General features: G+C 38.9%; 1 protein-coding gene across 1 annotated transcript in view; it reads left to right on the top strand.

The window, feature by feature from the left end:
- Nucleotides 1–2,795: 2,795 nt before the first annotated feature.
- Nucleotides 2,796–20,261, top strand: part of map1b (microtubule-associated protein 1B) — a 21,409-nt gene continuing 3,943 nt past the window's right edge. The window contains exons 1-6 of the mRNA XM_024257710.2: nucleotides 2,796–3,243; nucleotides 5,849–5,950; nucleotides 11,962–12,044; nucleotides 12,636–12,776; nucleotides 14,308–19,351; nucleotides 19,877–20,106. Of these exons, the coding sequence (XP_024113478.1) occupies nucleotides 3,060–3,243; nucleotides 5,849–5,950; nucleotides 11,962–12,044; nucleotides 12,636–12,776; nucleotides 14,308–19,351; nucleotides 19,877–20,106 (5,784 nt within the window). The 5' untranslated portion in view covers nucleotides 2,796–3,059. The remainder of the gene's footprint in view (nucleotides 3,244–5,848; nucleotides 5,951–11,961; nucleotides 12,045–12,635; nucleotides 12,777–14,307; nucleotides 19,352–19,876; nucleotides 20,107–20,261) is intronic.

Below are 20,261 nucleotides of genomic sequence, written 5' to 3' on the forward strand. Positions count from 1 at the left end.
AGTTTCTGCAGAGCGGTTCATAGAAATTTAAAATCTGAACTGTCCAGCTGTACAGTTTGGAGCCAGATCATTTCATATTTTCATTGTTGGATTTTTACTTTTTATTTTTTTTGTCTCAGTCGTCTGACTGTGCTCCTGCTGTTTTAGTCCAGTGGAAAGGGGAGGGGTGCATCACAGAATGTGATGTTCTGCAGCTCAGATGAGATCTGCTTTATGAATTATTAAAGTCCTTCCATGTTCAGTGATGGGCTGCACGAGTCTTGATGTTCAAGCAAAAAAATAAATAAATAAATAAATAACCTGGCCGGCCTGTCCATCACACGCTCCACCTACAGTCAACATCCCCCCCGGCAGACACACATCTACTCCATCCTTTGTGAGGGCCCACTGGTGGCACCTTGTTTTATTTTTAATGGTGTGCTTCTTTTGCAGCAGAGTAATGAATGTTTGATGCAACCACCCATGGCCTTGAGAGAATATGACCAATCCCAGCTTCAAGGCCCTGAGATATAAGCAGCTTGCTAAGTCAATACCACCTTAGCGGTGACCCCCATCTGTGCTCAGGGACGTCAATAAGGCTTACCAGACACAAAAGGAAAGAAAACAAAAGGGTTTGTGTGGGATTCCCTTCAAATCTGCTGGTAATTTTATTAATTTACCTTTCTGAAATCTATCACAGAAACAGCAAAAAAGGAGATCCAGCTTGAAATCCATCAGATCAAATTTAGTCCCTTTTATATTTGAAAGCAAATCTTCATCCCAGCTGTGCACAGTATGTGGTTTGATGTCTTGATGATCAGTACAGGTGTCCTATTTTCAGAAAAAAAACTTAAATTGTTAGATTCTCTTGCAGGAAAAGCCTGGACATATTTGATGTCTTTTATGTCCCTTTCAAAATAAAACCTGCCAGTTGTAGTTAGCATCAGCACAGATACACGCCGACACATCCTTTCAGGGAATGGAAGGAAAAACAAAGACGAGTCCTGTGATCTGCGCTCCTTTCATTTGTGGCTGACTGTCTTTAACCCCGGCTCTGATCACGCTTTTCTGTCAGACGTGGCTTGTTTCTGTTAAAAAAGGGGATTCTTTCACATTCCTGTCAGAGTAAAAAAGCAAGCAAACATCAGTCTAGAATGAGCTTTTGAGATTAGATCCAAACAGCAACGATTTCTTACTAAGTCACAAAATAATCACTAAAAACTGAATTAATTTCTGTACATCTTTTCTGTACATATTTTTTCAATTTTATTTATATATCCCAATATCATAAAATACAAACTATAGCTTCAAAACTAAACTAAACTGATAAGGGGCGGGGTCTACAGCCATGATGAGCCAGACAAGCCAGAGGCGAGGTCCACGGCCAAGAACAGGAGCACAGATGATCCACCTGGATTCTCTCGCACTCCGAGATGCGATATGACGAGCCAGAGGCGAGGTCCACGGGCGATCCACCTGGAATCTGAAATCTCTCCCACTCTGGGAACAACACGCAAATTGCACTGCACCGAACCGATAGCTAAATAAAATAAATAATAAAGAATAGAGGAAAAGAGAAGTAAATGAGAATAGAGGGCAGAACTCCACTGGAACATATTTTGTCCAGTTTTAAACTTTTAGCAGCCTAGTAGCAAACTAATTATTATTTAATAATAATAAAAGTTTCATTCATGGGTTCAGCTTGTTATAAAGTGTCTGACTTCCACATTTTCATGGGTATCTCTCCATATCAACACTTTGTAATATTTCTTCGAAATAGAATATATTTCTACTAAAAATAGATGTTTTATTTCTTCTAAATAAAATGTACTTCTACTAAAAATAGATGTTTTAAACTACATATCCCACAATTCAGTTCAGCAGTGTGTACTTAAAAATGGTCATTGTTTTTATATAATGATCCTATCTTTACAAATAAACTGATGAAAACAAATGTTTACATTAACTTAATTCACTGAATTTAGCATTTATACCATTTATTTGGCATTTTTCAAATTTATTCAAATAATCTTAACATGTGAACCCAATAAATAATGTATTTTTTGTATTGCATCTTCAACTTTTTTTACCTTACTATTTCAGCATTTTTAAAGTATTTAGTTTTACCTTTCCTTGAGCTTATTTAGATTATTTATTTTATTTAGCTGGAGGAGTCAATATGTGAGCATATATGTATTTTTAGGTACTTTGTAATTTTCTCTTTATTGTTCTACAACTTTACCAATTGAAACTTTTGTAAAGTTTAAAGGTATTTAGTAAATTGTACCCGTTTTAGTACTGTTGTAGCCTAATAAAGTTTTTTTAAGCACTAATAACGGCTCAATTAACCCCATTTGATACTACTTCTAATTACTTATTTTTTGTTATTGTTTTTGTTTAGCTAAAAAGAACAAAAAATCAGCTTCAGAGCCTTTTTTGCAAGAAATTCCATTCATTTAATAAAAAAAAATACATCTTGTTTTATCTAATTGATCTTTTTTCACTAATCCTTACTATTTTCAGTCCAGGAAGTCTAAAATGCGAAACCCTGGGCCTGACATTGGGAAAAAATGTAATTGTTCCTTCAAATTTGCATTTTGTGAGCACAAATTGCTATTTTGGGGCCACAAGTTAGCATTTATTAGTATTTTGTATGCAGAGGTGAGAGCCTATTTTGTGCGCACATGCTCGTTTTTGCGCATTTCGTGGAAATATTCTGAATAGGAGCTATTTTCTTTATGATTAAGTAAAATAAGGTGATGGGAGTGCAGAGATGAGAGTCAGAAGCGGCTCATCTCTGACTTCCGGAGGCGCCCTCTCCATTGCGGATGACATCAGCTGAGGAGTGAGTGTGCGAAAACGCTCCCGGCGCGCGTTCCTCTGCCCGGCCACAGAGCGTGACACTATGTCTGCCGGTACAAAACAGCTAGGGCCACTCCTTTAAGGGCTCCGCTCGGGTGTCTGGAGACCACTCCAGCAGTCTGTGGCGAATAAGGGAAGAGGAGGAGGAGGAGGAGACAGGCTGCTGCTTGGATAACCGCACAGAAAGGAGAAAGACGCGCAGAGACAGAGAGCAGAGGATGGCTACACTTGTAGAATCCGCAGAAATGGAGGTTCTGGGCGGCAGCAGCAGCAGCTGCGTCGGAGCCACATCCTCCAGTCCTTCCCATCACTTCAACGACGGCAAATTCTACCTGCTGGTGGTGATCGGGGAGATCACCAGCGAGGATCAGCTGAAGTGTGCCATTGCAGACATAGAGAAAGGTAAGATGGAGATGCGCGAGACTGTGGGTGTGGGCCACTGACAGATGAAGTCCCCAAGAACTCCATCAGGGATGCGGAGCCTGAAAGTTTTGATTTTTCAACCATTAAAAGGAATAATAGGTGGAGTTGATGGCGGAACAGGCCAATTACGCATGCGTTTTAGAGCTTAAAATCACACTTTTTTATTTGACAGTTCTAAAAAATAAATAAAAAGGTATTATATATATATACATATATGCAGATCTGGCTGCAGATGTTTGTGTCAGTCTTTTCCCAGATGACCGTTGCTGTGATCCACACGAACGCATCTTCTGCAGCATCACCAGCTGTTTTAGAAACGCGTTTCTGGAAGTCTGTTTAAGCAGCACTTTTTCATCTTGGAGCTTTCCACTGAGGCCTTTTGTTCCTCAGGAGGCGGAAACACTGAGGGGGGTCTGTCTGCGCTGTCTTCTGCTCTTTTTTATTTTATTTTTTGCAAAAATCATCTGAACAAAAACACGATTTTAGGCTCAAATTGGCACTTTTGCGGTTTAACAAAAGAGAAATAAATGTTTTGAGAAGAAACCATCACGATCCTAATCCTGCATCCAGCTCTCTCATCCCACACCGGCTTGTGGGCGTGGCTCTGTCCGCACTGCGGTCCCTACGGAAAGCCACAAGGGCCGACATTCAGTCGGAGGGCGTTTCAGAGACTCCAGCTGCAGCTGAGGCTAAAGTGCTCTGTTTGTTTTAGGGAGGCGTAGGGAGAGGAGAATGTGGCGCAGTAATTATGTGGGTAGTTTTGTTTGTGAACACCATTAACATATAATTTTTTGGGATTATACAGTAAATGGTGAACACAAATAACCCACTTAAAGAGCACAACACTTTACAACAACTTGTATTTATACTTATATTTTTCTGATTTTTTTTCTATTTAGATATATAGGCTACTCTTATTCCAAATTTTACATAATTCAGTGTACTTACAAAAAACACATCCGATGTTCTTGCAACATTGAAAAAAAGGTATTTTGTGTGCATAAATTAGTATTTTGTTTACACAAAATAGTGGCTTGTGCACACAAGTTAGCATGTTACATGCAAAAGTTAGCATTTGCTTACACTGTTATGTTGTCTGCAAGTTAGCATTTTATGCACATAAAATATTAACTTGTGCACACAAGTTTGCATTTTTTATGTAAAAGTGAGAATTTTGCATGCAAAAGATAGTGACTCGTTTGCACGAGTTAGCATTGCGTGCACAAGTTAGCATTTTGTATGCTCAAGTAAATAGTTTGTGTATACAAGTTAGCATTTTGTTCACCCACGATAGTAACTTGTGCATACAAATGAGCATTTATTTGGTGCATATTAGATAGTGACATGTGTCCACAAGGTATCATTTTGTGTGTCAAAGATAAAGACTTGTGCGGACAAGCATATTGTGAGCACAAGGTAGCATTTTGTATGCACAAGTTCGAATTTTGCATGCACAAGTTGTTATTTTGTTTGCACAATTAAGCATTTTGTGCACACAAGATAGTAACTTGTTTGCACAAGTTAGCATTTTTTGTGTACAAGTAAAAATTTTGGACGTAAAAAAATAGTGACTTGTACGCACAAATTCGCGTTTTGTGTGCTCAAGTTGATATTTTATGTGCAAAATTTAGCATTCTGTGCACACAAGATAGTAATTTGTGCACACAAGTTAGCATTTTGTGTGTAAAAGATAATGACTTGTGCGCACAAGTTAGCATTTTGTATGGGCAAGTTAGCATCTTGTGAGCATAAGTTAGCCTTTTTTGTGCATAAGTTTGCATTTTGTGCACGATAGTAACTTGTGCACACAAGTTACCATTTATATGAAGTGCATTTTAGCATTTTTTCCATAAAAGATACTGACTTATAAGCACAAGTTAGCATTTTCTGTGCACAAGTCATGTTGTTCAATCAAGATTTCAAGTTTTTTTTTAAAGTTGTAAAGCTGCTATACACTTTTTGATTCCTTCTTGAAATCCTACTGCAAACTTCTTTGTAGAAAATGCAAATTTTATGCACACAAAGCATTAACGTGCTCACAAAATCCTAACTTGTGCACATAAGTTATTATGTGATGCGCACAAAATGCTAACGTGAGTGCACAATATACTATTTTGTGTAGACAAAATGCTAATTTGTCTGCACAAAATGCTATAAGAGGGAACATTTTTCAGCTGCCTTTCTGTATATTTCTATTCAATTTCCTTATTTCATGGATAAAATGTAAGGTGTGTGGTTTTGAATCAATTTTTACTTTAGTTAGATGACTCACCAAAGTTTATTTAGTGGTCATCATTAGGCCATGACACTGTGAAAAAATGGAGGATATGACACCATGACTCAGCACAGCAGAGGTCACAGGTTCGCGTAGCCCAGAGCAAAACCCAAACAGCACTATGGATGTTTCCTAATATAGATCTCATGGCGTCTGCCAAATCAGTAACAAGTCTAAACGTTTTCCACTCCAAGATTTTCCAATGAATGGGAAACAGGGCAGACGTCTAGAGGACTTTTTTAATACACACTTTGGTGTCTTTTTTCTGTTCTTTTCCTGAAATGTGTTAAAATCGTTTGTTTTGTGCAGGAATCCGTTCCTGGGACACAAACCTGATCGACTGCAACCTGGACCAAGAACTCAAGCTGTTTGTTTCCAGACATTCTGCTCGCTTTTCTGCAGATGTCAAAGGTAAGCATGGAGGAAAACATATTTGAGATGTTTTTTCTTTTTTTTTTTTATGCACAGATGGGCAACAGATTGAAGAGAAAAAAAATCAGAAACCTTGACTCCCTGCTGTTTGAGGATCTGGCTGCTCAGCTGTGATCTGAAAAGCATTTTGCTGCCATGGTTTGATTCTGTTTGTCAAATTGAATCGTTACTGACCAATCAATACCAAGCTGTTCTGTTTTCATGAAATGAGCTTTCTCCACTTCAATTCCCAAAAAACCTGAATGATCTTATTGATGAAAAAAGCGACTTGTACACACGTTCAGTATCACCTAAACTACAAAGACTAAACATTATGTTGACATTTTAGCTCAAAGTCACAAAATACACCTTTCCTATAAATCACATTATAGATTTAAATACAGAAAATAACAAAAATCTATCATTGTATTTGCAAACTTACTAACCATATTTTATTTAAGGAGTTTTCTTTCTACTTTTTTTATTAAAAAATCCCCCACAGACTTAAATTTAAGATGATTTCAATTCATTTAAGCGATAAAGAAGTCATATAAAGATATCAGTAAAGGTTCCCTTTCGACTTAAAATCTGTTTAATACTTGAATAAAGTCTTAATTGTTTTTATGGCTAAGAATTATTCACACACACTGATGCTTGAAGAACTTAAAATATCCCAGCTGTCAGTGAAGTCCACAACTCTCTGCCGTTTTTGATTAAAAAACAATTATTTTGACTGTTTTTTTAAGTTGGAATTGTCTCATTAAGAAAGAAACAATTAGTGAAGAAGTGAGGACTTTTCTAACTGATCATTCTCCAAATTAGCAGGAGGAGTCAATTTCCTTCATTGTGTTATTTCTACCTAATCTATACAAATGAGCAGTTATTTGAAGTGTGCGATTTTTCCAGACACTTTGATCCTCCCTCAACAGTGAAGTGTGAAATATTTGATCTTTTTAGCTCCATTTGTCCTTTTAAATCGAGTCATTCTAGCCAAATCAATAACAAGCTGTTCTGTTTTCAGGAAAATGGCTTCTTGGATTTAAATCAATTCTTCCATTTGAATCACTAAATTTATGCGGCTTTGTTGGACTTCAGTACATAAATGAAACCTAAACATTGGAGCACTAATATGAATGTTTTTTATGACATTTAAGGATCTGGCAACGCAAGAGGTCTTTTCAGCTAAAACCTTATTTTTAAAAATATGAAAAGAAATGGATCCATCCTGCTTCTCAGCCACATCGCAGTGAACCTAAATCTCTTTTTAATGTTTTATCACCCCCTCCGTATTTGTAGCGTGGCACTTTTACAGCTGAATCCTTTACGAGGTGAAGGAGCAGCTCTTTTAAGTTGGAGCAGGTCCATGGCCTTGAAGGTCAGAGGCGGTCAGAGCTCCAGCTCGGCTCGTCTCATATGCTATATCTGCTTGGCCGTGTGACAAATTGATCCTGCCAACAGATGCTGCTCTAGACCAGATGACTACATTTATTTACAGCGTTACATGGAGCAAAACACAGAAATGGCTGCAACACAACTGCTTTACGGCAATGATTTATTCAGGGAAACTGTCAATGAAGCTCCAGTCTCCCGTCGCCTTTCATCCCACTTTTGTTTTCACCTCCTTCCCATCCTCCTTTTTTCACTCTCCATCCTCCTCCAGTGAGCTGCTGCTGCTGCCTGGATGCTCAGTTGTTCTGGGAGTAATTAGCAGTTTGGATCCTCGGGGGATCTGAAGATGAAGAGGGGTGGGAAGGAAAAAGAAGAAAAAGGAGATAGAGAATGGAAGTAAGGGAGGGAGGAATGGTGACACAAAAAGGGAGAATCTGGAAGATCAAAAAAGAAGGAAAGTCTCATGTTTGACAGTTAAAAATACCAATTTGTAACATTCTAAATAAATGCTCTCAAAATACTCTTAATGTATAATTTTATTCCTCAAAAAGGTAGTTTTACAAAAGTATATTTCATTATTTGATGACACATGGATAATATTTTCTTAAAAATAGAGTAATTTATGTTTTTTTTTAAGACATAGCCTGTGCTGATTAGGGAGGAGTGCAGCTGGTGTGTCACACAAACACAAATGCAGTTATCCATCTCTTTGATGGATGACAGGAAATCTGCTCACAAATGCAGGAGAGCTGAACTAGAAACCTAAAATAAATGGATTTGCTCATGATCCTTTCTATTTTGCTTCGTCCAATTCTCCTGAAAGTTGAAGCAGAGAATTTATAAAAAAAAATGTTGTGAGCTCACATCAAATTTTTCTTGGATTGGGCAAAGATATTCTGGGTTGTAGACTCTTAAATGAGCATATTTAGGTCTTGTTTGTGAAAAAAAATTACAAAAAAGTGTAAAATCAGAAACCTCAATGACCACAGGTTTCCCTCAGTTTTTAAAATATAATTGACTGTACATAAGTGCTGGACAGAGTGACTCCTCCCCCCTGGCAATCCAAACAAGAAGTACTCGCTGCCTCCGAGAAGCCCAAATCATGTAGACTTCTATTGAGAATAAACAGCTTTTAGTCAGTAATTATATTAGTTAGAATAACCATTCCTGCGTTTTTTTTTTTTTGTTTTTTTTTACAAATTCTTCTTAATCCTTTTTTTGCAAGTTATAAACTGACCAATCAGATGCCTCAATATGTTGAACGTTCATGACGTTTGGTTGACAGATTCTCCCTAGCCTGCTTTTAAGTGTTAGGGGCGTGGCCTTCCAACAAGCTCACTCCTGATTGGGGAGAGCTGTTGTCATAGAAATGTTGACTCAGACCAACTCAGACTTATCATTGCCAACTAGGACAGCCACAAGCAATTATTTTTATAGTCGACTAATCATCGATTCATTTTTCGGTTAGTTAACTTATCGGATCATTCGTAAACTGGATGTAAAACATGCATTATGACAGCGTGCTGTGTTTTGAGATTAAAGAAAAATTTTAAATGAGTTATCGACTCATAAATTAGTCATCGACTATTTTAATAGTCGACAGAGTTGTGACTAGTCGACTAATCGTGACCGCCCTACTGCTTACTGACGTCGTCTGGCTCCAACATGGCGGCATCCGTATCATGAATAAATGGCAACAGAATTGACTTCACTTCATTGGAACAGAAATAAAATGATTTATACGGTGAATATTGTTCATAGCTCAAAAACGTGGTGAAAAATTCTTTCAAAATAAGAGCCTTCCTAAAAAATTGATGAATAAATAATGAGAGCGCTATTATCCCTTTGCTTAAACATCCTGGCACTTACAGAACGTCTGACATGGACAGTATTGCTCTTCAAAGTCACCTGTCAATGAAATGACACAGAAACGAGCTGACACAACACAAGGATCCACTTGAGAAAATTAAACTGTAAATCACGATAGTGAGGAAAGAGCAGGAGGGAGGTTTTGATATCCTGTGTTTGATCTATTTCTTTTAGTAGGGGGAGTTTGGTCATAATTGTTGATGTTTCCATTTGCTTCGGTTCATGGCAGGAAGGCTGTGCCTGTCCTGCACTTTCAATTCAGCCAGAAGGAGAATGCTTGGCGGTGCATGCTGCATTACCTCGCTTCCTGCTGAGACAGAGCTGCCCTGGATGTTCAGGAGCCCTTTATCGATCCGTGTTATTGACAGCATCAGCACCACTGCACAATGCACCATTTTTGATGACTTAGCCCAGACACACAATGAGGGCGGTGTCATTTCTGCTGCGTTTACTTCTTTAGAACATGTAGGGCGGAAGCAACAATAGACAAAGAATACAATGATTTTTTTTTAACCAGCAGGCACTCCAATTGCTTCTGAATAGATTTTTTTTTAAGGATGAACGTTTTCTAGATTGTTTTCAGGAGAGCTTTGGTCATTGATTTGCAGGATTTTACTATGAAGGTTTTAGACTAAAATCATTTCAATGCATCAAATTCATAATAAATTAATAACAAATATTTTAAGATGTGGTGAATAAGCAGGTATAGGCTTCAAAATATTTGTTATTCAGTTGAGAGAATGAGCATGTTTGTCTAACTTATCTTTATAAATGGCAAATATTTATCTTAAATTTTCCACAAATTAAAAAAAATTGCCTTTTTAAGGTGCTATTTTTTGCATTTATTTATTCATCACATTTAATTAAGTGTGTGCATGAATTTCGCTTGTTATCTATGCTTTTGTTTTTTCGTTTTTTACAGCCTGAGATACTTAAAGTTTGCAAAAAATGCAACAAATACAGAATAGCAATTTTTTAAAAAATCTGATAAAAGTTTGCCATTTACATTTAACAAAAAAGACATAAAAACACACATTTGTAAATGCAGAATCCTGAAAATAAAGCTTATTTTTGGATTTTAACCACAACTGTTCAGAAATTCAAAGCAAAAAAACCTTTTCCTTTGTTAGTCAGACAGCACAGAAACCACAGCAGTGACTGCAGGAGGCTTTTATATGCAGTGACAAACCTCCGAAGGGAAAAGGTGGAGTCAAGGGTTGACTGTTCCTCTAAGAAATGCATGATGAAATATGCATGGAGGAATTTGCTGAGCAGTCACAGGGCTGCTGCAGTGTCACGTCTCCAGAGATCAGACACTTTCTTTGTGCTTCTGAAATTCAAGATCCTCAAATAATCTACAATTTGTTGCGCTTGAGTTTTTCTCTCATAATGCACGACTTGTCTTTGTTCCTTTATGGGAAACATTACTGCATGGAGGAAACACAGGTTTGATTCAGAGGGTACTGATGAGCTTCCACACCCAGTACATGTAAAGCAGATACTGGTTATATTAACATAATCCATGCAATCACTCACTGTCTGTGAGACAGATCTGTTTTATGGAAATGTTGCTGTGGAAAAGAGTCACAGACTAAATTATTTTTGTTCCTTTTGAAATGAAATTACTGCAGTGATGTATTTTTCATAAGATCATTATATTGGCTGACATCTGGTCTGAGCTTTTGACATCCAAATGTGCCGCTTTGTCAATTTGACTGACAATAATTTATGCTAAAAGTGAAAAACGCTCAGTGGAGCAATAAAAACCTTTCACTAGCTAAAGTAACTAATTCATTTTTTTTCTTTTACATCATTCATTTTTGAAGAATATTCTGTTGATTTGTAGCAATAAATCAAGAAATTATCCAGATATATATGTTTGAAATTTTTACGTTTAGCTGATTTTTATTAATCTTCCAGTTTGATTTTATAAAAGAGTTGTGGATTATTTATTTTATATATTTGAAGCTTAAAACAGAAATGATCCGAAAAACATATTTACATTTTTGTATTTTAACTCCAAAAAAATGTAATAGTAAAGAATACTTTAAAAAAAAATCAAATGTTACTGTACTTATTATTAAAAAGCCAGAAATTGTTCATTTGTCTGATTCAAACAGCGTGTCTGTCTTTTGAACATTACTCTGCAGAGAAGTTTTTCATTTGGAAGAGTTTAGGGGAGGTGGCAATAGAATTTCTGACTAAACTGTGTAACAAAACCTTGTAGAGTGATAGGATGTTTGAGGAATGGAGGAGAAGTGTGATGGTACTCTTTTTTTAAGAAGAATTGAGACATTTAAAGAAGAATAAAGCTGATGAGTCACAATGAAGTCATGGGAAAGAGTAGTGAAAGGCAGACTGATGTCAGACGTGAGTATCTGTGAGCAACAGTATGACTTAATGCCAAGAAAGAGACTTAGGTAATATTTGTGGAGCTGGAGAAGATCAGAGAAGCTGTATTGTGTCTTTGTGGATCTATAAAGCCTATTGCATAGTAGATTTAGTTGTTCAGCAGATGCTTTTATGCCAATGAGGAGCAAGACAGGAGCTATGGTTTGTTTGACGAAGTCTGGAGTGACAGAAATGTTTCTTCTGTCGCTTTATGAAAAGTTCCTGGTTTTGAACTTATGCTTTGCAAGTAAACTAAATTAAATCAAATGATCTTTTACCGTAATGTATACACCAGCATTAATAAACTTGTTTGTAATAGCAAGAACATAAAAATGTGCTTTTTTGCTCTGCTTTGTGTTCAGGTCAGAGAATCCTTCACCATAAAAGTCCCGTCCTGGAGACCGTGGTGCTTATAAACCCCTCAGATGAAGCCGTCAGCACCGAGGTAAATTAAGTAAACTGTTTTTGCTTCAGAAAATGATCATTTTCAGATAGTTTTCAGAATGAAGGCAAAAATATTAAATATATTATAAAAGAATCAGGAAATGTACAACAAAATAAAAGCCTCATTTACTGGTAAAACAGCAACTTCTGCTTTTGTTTTCTGTTTTATTTTACTGTTTTATACCTAAAGGGAAAAAACCAGAAATGACTTTCTTCAGTGCTCCTTTTTTGTTGAGCGTCACCTTCTCCCCCAGCCAAATTTGCAGTTAAACTGTGCATTAATAATATCCCAAAGCGCTGCAGAAATGACTGGTCCAGTCGTCTGGAACAGCTGAGGCTGCTGGAGTGGAATAAAACACCAGCAAAGATGGAGATTCAGACTGATAACAGAAAACTCACTGCAGAGTGGACAGCAAGAGGGCAGCTCAGCCAATTAGCTAATGGATTAGAGTGACATGAAAATGGGGCTTATTCAGACGCACAAAATCAATGTTCAGATTAATGCAGCAGCACACCACTCAATTTTATTTCTATTGTTTTTGTGTTTTTACAACCTCATCAGATGAAAAATTTACCTTTCTCTCTTTGTTAGGTTCGCTTGATGATTTCAGACATGGCCAGACACAAACTGCTGGTTCTTTCAGGGCAATGCTCTGAAAACACAGGAGAACTGATTCTTCAGTCCGGATCTTTCTCCTTCTTCAATTTCATTGACATATTCACAGATCAAGAGGTGAGCTAATATTATGAGGAATTTATGGACAACAAAAAAATAATGAATTGACTAAGTGATACAAACATTTACATGATTGTCTTTGTTGTTGGAGCTAATTGTCATATTTTTGTGTATAAAAGAACATCAAATACCAACAATTTTTGAGAAGAGCATCCACATGAAGACTTGATAAATATACTTCACTCTGTTAACTAAGATGGGTATATAATGGGGCTTTCCATTAGTTTCTCTGACAGGACTGAAAGAGGAACTTCAAGGAATTAAATGACTAAATTCTAACACTTTCACAAATCAATAAGGCCACTTACTCACCATTTTTTCAGAAAGCACTCTTTAGCTCCACTTTGATCAATTTTTAGCTTAGACTTCTCACATTTTGTGAGTCAATAGAGACCAAATTTACCATGTTTAAAATTAAGTTCCGAGATCCAGTATTTGCTAAACCAGTGGTCCCAAACCCCTGGCCTGCGGACCGGTACAGTTAGTCAGAGCTGCAGAGAAGAAAAAAAACACAAGCTACCTTTTTTCTGTTTTATTTATAATCATACTCTGAAGGAAGTTTTATTTTGGAAAATGACTGGATATTTCTCTCCTCATCTGACACAAACACATCCGTTACTTTCCTAAAGTGTCTGCGCCGACCACTAAATTGATTCCCCCAAGGTAGAAAAAGTAAAAAAAGTAAAAAAGTTTCAGGAAAGAGTCAATGAGGAAGCAGAAAAAGCTTTTGACTTTAAAGATAAAAGAAATCTACATTTAACAGACAAAAACCAGGAGTCTTTACTCAAAATGTACAATTATTGCACAATGATCCAATAATCAAGTGTGGTTTTTTACTCAAGACCCTTTTGCGCTATTGTCTATCTGGGTCTACCTGTACCTTGAAAATACAGGCTTGTGTCAGGAAGGGCATCTGGCATAAAAAAAGTGTCTTCCAAACCACCTGTGCCAATCATTTAAAAGCTGATTTGCTGTGTCGAAAGGTGAACAAGTTCCCATACACCATTAACGTAATATTTAGAAACGGGCTGTCTATTGTTACAAGGATGTTCTAATAAAGTTGTGCAAATGGGGGATTCATGTTTATTATTATATTTAGAAAATAACAACCCTTTTTTTCTATTTTTTCATCGCACGTTAAAAGTCGGATGAGACTGAATTCAATTTTTTAGCTTCCTCTTTGACAGTTATAGGTAAAGAGAAAATCTATATCAAATCGTAATGGTTCCTACACAAAATCTAGTTCAATTAAGGCTTAAACCTACATACAGCATATTTTGCAATGGATAAAAATAAACTTTACTCTCAAAAGTTAAGGGAAACTGGAAGCTAAAAAAAGAAGAAAAAAATTAGGCGCCTACTTTAACCTCATACAGGCCGATTTGTGAACATTTCATTTGACATGAACTTGGTCTGGCACCTGAAAAAGGTTGGAAACTACAGGCCTAAACTGTTGTTTACCTAATGTTAACTGTGACATTTTATGAATATTTATTTTGATGGTAAAAATGTTGAAATCTCTTTGCAGATTGGTGAACTACTCAGCACTATTCACCCAGCAAATAAAGCCAACCTTACACTCTCTTGCCCTGAACAAGGCGACTGGAAAGACTCCAGTTTGGACAAACACAACCTGCAAGACTTCATTAACATGAAAATAAACTCCACCCTCATCCTCCCTGAAATGGAAGGTCTCTCAGAGTTTACAGAGTATTTGTCTGAATCAGTGGAGATCCCATCACCATTTGACCTCCTGGAACCACCGACCTCAGGCGGCTTCCTAAAGCTCTCCAAACCTTGCTGCTACATTTTTCCCGGTGGTCGGGGTGACTCAGCTCTCTTCGCTGTGAATGGCTTCAACATGCTCATTAACGGTGGCTCAGACAGGAAGTCTTGTTTCTGGAAGTTAGTCAGACATCTGGACAGAGTGGACTCCATCCTCTTGACTCATATTGGCAACGACAATCTGCCAGGCATCAATAGCATGCTGCAGAGGAAGATCGCAGAGCTTGAGGAGGAGCAGTCACAGGGTTCGACTGCAAACAGTGACTGGGTGAAGAACATGATCTCTCCTGATCTTGGAGTTGTGTTTGTCAATTTTCCTGAAAACCTGGAAAAGCCTGAACCTAACTACAGAGTTTGCAGGACTGTTGAGGAGGCAGCATTGACTCAACAGTTCCTCAGCAAGCTAAACTTGAGGATTGAGCCTTTGCAAAGACCTGTTGGAAATGCCATAGAACCAATCATACTTTTTCAGAAAATGGGTGTTGGGAAGCTTGAGATGTATGTGCTAAACCCATCAAAAAACAGCAAGGAGATGCAGCACTTTATGAAGCACTGGACAGGAAAGGAGAAAGACACTACTTCTATTCTACTTCCAAATGGAAAAGAGTCTGAATTTCCTTTGTCTTATTTGACATCAATCTCTTCACTCATTGTGTGGCACCCCGCAAATCCCACGGACAAAGTTGTGCGGGTTCTTTTCCCTGGAAATGCCAACCAGGATCACATATTTGATGGTTTGGAGAAGCTGAAGCACCTAGATTTTCTGAAGCAGCCAGTTGTCACTCAAAAAACATTGTCTTCTGGTGTCCAATCAATTCCAACAGTAAAGCAAACAAAGATGAAGCATAGAACTGACAGCAAAGAGAGTTTAAAATCCACCCCAAAGCCATCACCAATTAAAGCCATTAGAAAGGAGTCAAAGGAAGAAACATCAGAAAAGACGAAGGTGGAGATCAATCAAACCCACGAGAAGTCATTCAAAACTGAGAACAAAGAACGAGTTGCCCTGAAAAAGGAAAAGGCAAAGCCCATTGAGAAAGATTCAAAAGCAAAGGTGGATCAAACCACTTTAAATGATACTCCAGAAAAGAAGAAGATTGTTAAAAAGGAGCCCAAATCTCTTATAGATAAGAAAAAGGACGTTAAAAAAGAAGTAGCAAAAAAAGACGAAGTCTTGAAACCAGAGAGTAAGAAGGATGAGAAGGTTAAGAAAGAAGAAGCAAAAAAAAATATGAAAAAAGACATCAGAAGAGATTCACCAATGAAAGAGAAGAGGGAGGAAAGGAGAGAGCTAAAGAAAGATGTTAAAAGACCCTCTAAAGATGTGAAAAAGACAGCCAGTGTGGGTGAAGACAAGAATCTGAAACAAAAGAAAGATGCTGGGGTTCCGTTGAAGTTAAAAGAGAAAGCAAAGTCAAAGGTCACAAAGAAGGAGACGAAGGCGGATTCCAAACTGGCACCAAACACTGCTGCTGCTGCAGATGATCCAGAAGCAGAACGCTCTTTGATGTCTACACCTGAAGACCTCACTAAAGACTTCGAGGAGCTCAAAGCGGAGGAGTTAGTTGAAAATGACGCAACTGTACAACAAAATGAAGAGTTGCAAAGTGAGACAGTGATTGAAGAAGAAGAAGTATTACCAAACAAAGAGTCCCCTGAGCCACTAGAGTCTGTTGATGAAGGAATCACCACAACAGAAGCAGAAGGAGACAGTGGAGAGACTCCGGAGGAACAAATACTAAAGGAAAAACCTAATCTGAGTGTTTCAGAGAAGTTTGAAGATGAAGGCACAGTACTAGAAGAAGCCTCTGAGGGAGGGGATTATGAAGAGAAAGGAGAAACGGAAGAAGTTTATGAGCCACAAACTAATCTTAGTCCATTCACACATGATTCCCAACCCACACACAGCAAAGTGGAACAAGGCGTAAGTGTTGAGGGCAATGATGATGTGAAAAATAGAAATATTGAAGATGACTTTGAAAGTCCAGGAGAAAACAAGAAGCAAATGCTGTTTGCATCTAGTTCACCTAAAATGTCCTCGCCCGTTTCTCCGGCTGCGTCCATCAAAGATGAAATGCATCCTTGTGGCTTTGAGAGCTACACAGCTTCAGATGAAGAGAACAGAGATGAAGATTATACATCTGTCCGCACTAAGACTTCTGTTGGAATCTCTAGTGTCACTGATCAACCCACAAGTGATAACACAAGAATTCCATCTCAGGATGTTCCAAAATCTACATCTGGAGAGTTTGATCAAAATAAGCTTTCCCCACTGGCGGATTTGCTGGGGTCACATCATCCCCATAATGATGTCACAGAAGGCCAAGACTACAGTCATTCTGCTTCCACAGTATCACCCCCATCATCACTCGAGGAGGACCAATTTCACAAGGAGTTTCCCCTTGGGGAAAAGGCTCAAAGATTTGCTGATCCTCAGCCATTATCTGAGAAGTGTGTCTTTGACTCAGCCAAGCCAAATCTAATATCCACAACATCCCCTATCATCCGTTCTCCATCTGTGGAATGTAAGGGTACCTTTGAATCTCCATTAAGATCTGATGCTCCTGTAGAAATATCCTCCACATTGGCAGGGAGCACCAAACCAGACTACGCTTCCCCATCAAGCCCTGATGACATGACACAGGACATGGCCAATTCACCTCAGTCATCTGGACACACACCTTACTATCAATCCCCAGTAGATGAAAAAGTGGGAGCTGTACCACAAGATACAGAAGACAAAACCCATGGCCCAGTCATTGTGGAGGTTGCAAGTGATAAAGAAGACTCTTCTAACAGAGATACCCCTGAGCCAAATGATGCAGAACAGCAACTGTCTTCTCCATTAGAAAGGGTAGTTTCCTCCCCAAAGACCGTGTCTGGCCCTGAGTGTACATCCCCAATAAAGAAGGAAAATTCATTTGATACAGATCCTAAAAAACTGGGAGAAAAAAATAATTCAACATCTACATCAATGGGCAAGCATGAGTCTGACAGCAATCAACACACATCTTTTAAAGAAGAGAGTAAAATGTCCATTTCTGAGGGCACCACATCAGACAAGTCTGGAACACCCCTGGAAGAAGTGGTGGCAGAAGACACATTTTCACATCTAGCTTCAGCTTCTACAGCATCCCTTGCCACCAGCTCACTGCCAGAGCCAACTACTGGTTCACCCTCGCTTCATGCTGAAGTGGGTTCTCCCCACTCAACAGAGGTGGATGACTCTTTATCTGTCTCAGTGGTTCAAACACCAACCACTTTTCATGAGGCTGAAGGATCCCCAACTAAAGAGGACAGTCCAAGGCCCATGTCAATCTCCCCAGACAACTCACCTAAAGCAAAAAACAGAACACAGGCACATGATTCAAAATCTCCAGAGAATTCTGCCATGTCGTTGGAGTTTGGCCAGGAATCCCCTGACCACTCTTTAGCCCTGGACTTTAGCAAGCAATCTCCAGAGCATCAATCTGTGGGTAGTAACTCACGAGCTACAGAGAACGGCCCAACTGAGATTGACTTCAGTCCGTCAAACGATGTCAAAGCCTCTGGAGAGGTCAAGTCTGCAATGGACAACCCTTTGTTTTTTGAAGAGGCAGAGACAGTTCGTGCTACTTCTGCAACCCCATCAGATGCATCCCAATCCACACCATCTGTAACTACCCCATGTCAAATGAAAGAGATGGCACATGCTGTGGTGGAACAATCCGATAGATCCCCAGTTACCCCAAAGGCATCTTCCCTCACCCTTTCTCCCCACTCTAACCAAGCATCCCCAGTTCTAGGAAGTGCCCCAATCAAAGACAAAACGGGTTCAGTTTCACCATCTTTTGAGAGCGTAAATGTTTCTGACACACAGCAGAGATGTGACCATTCACCCTCACCTCCAAAAGCCTCTTCACCAATTTCTTTGTTAACTCTTTCCAAAGGAGATACACTCTCCCAGTCAACTGAGGCTACAAGGGGCGAAAATTCTCCAATGGAAAAAAAATCCCCTTTGAGTCCTAAAGCTCCTTTATCTTCTCAGCTACCAATGTCCACTGACCCAAACAATTCTGATTCCCCTAGTGGCTCAAAAGAGCCGGACTTCACAAAAAGAATCTCCTGTTCACAATCAAACACTGATGTAGACCTCTGCCTGGTCACTTCCTGTGAGTATCGTCACCCAAAAACCGAATTGTCACCGTCTTTCATCAACCCCAACCCTATAGAGTACTTCATCAATGAACAGAAACTCCTGGATGAGGACAAGCTTTTGACCAAGTCAGGAGGTGGGCCACCACCCCCAGGGGGAAAGCTAGCTGCTAAGCAATGTGAAGAGACCCCGCCCACATCTATTAGTGAATCTGTTCCCTCACAGACAGACTCAGATGTTCCCCCAGGAACAGAAGAATGCCCCTCCATCACAGCGGATGCTAACATTGACTCTGAGGACGACTCTGAGACTCTCCCTACTGATAAAACTCTAGCTAACAGACATGCTGACCCTTCTCCAGTGCCGCTCAGGGACTCTGCCCCAATGTCTGGTCACCATGATGTCTGCATGGTGGACCCGGAGGCTCTGAAGGCTGAAGAAAACCTTCACAATGCCAATCCAGATAGTGCCGAGAAAAAGTCAAATAAGAAGAAGTTGTCAAAGAAGTCTTCATCACCTGCTGGGAAGAGTGGTGTGTCTAAAGTTAAGGATTCAAAGACGGATTCTCCAAAGAGGGTTGTGGAAGAGAGAAAAGATGCCAAAAATGCAACAAATACATCTGCATCCAGAGGTGTAAAAAGTGCCACATTAGGTAAGTAGTTTTCTTAATGGTCAATGAGTTTGTTTACATGCCCTATTAGCAAACTGTAGAAATTTGACCATCAGAAGATCCTGGTTTACATAGGAGTCCATTATTTGATTTATTCTGGAGAACTTCATACGCAAATAAGTAACTTTCTAACTTCCTTTAATTTCAAGACCCTCACTGATCTGTTTTTTTTTTTAGTCATTGTGGCACTATTGGTCATAGACTTAGCTTTGTCTACCTAGACAGACATGTCTACAGAACTACAGACAGACATGTCGTTGCTGTACTCCGTTTGTACTCTGTGAGGATGTTACCTTGAATATGTTGTGTTGCTCTGGGCTATTGTTACATCAATCCCCAGCTTTTCTTCACCCATGTGTTTCTGTAAAATTATGATAATATTGGATAAATCAAAATCTATGAGTTAATCTGACAAATCAGTATTGGATAATAGCTGTCAACTGATAAATACACTAGATCCCATCCACATGTTGATGGAAAACTCAACAAAATGGTGTCCTTTTTCAGGTGCTGGTGGTGGAAAGGGATCATCTCTATCCAACTGTCCTCCCATGTACATGGATTTGGTTTACATCCCCAATCACTGCAGTGCCAAAAATGTGGACGTGGAGTTCTTTAAACGTGTTCGGTCCTCTTACTATGTGGTCAGTGGCAACGACCAGACGGGGCAGGAGCCGAGTCGGGCTGTCCTCGATGCCCTGCTGGAAGGAAAGGCCCAGTGGCACAACAACATGCAAGTAAGTATCAAAGATTGTAATACTGATAATGTGGAACTTTGTAGTTGTTGAAGAATCCACCACTGCTAGATCAAATCTCAGGCTAGACTATTGGGTAAGACATATTGAAGGTTGAGAACAAAGAAGTATTTTTGATCTTCAGTTTTTGTGATCTT

Source organism: Oryzias melastigma, linkage group LG12 (assembly GCF_002922805.2).
Source record: "Oryzias melastigma strain HK-1 linkage group LG12, ASM292280v2, whole genome shotgun sequence".
NCBI classification, from domain to species: Eukaryota; Metazoa; Chordata; class Actinopteri; order Beloniformes; family Adrianichthyidae; genus Oryzias; species Oryzias melastigma.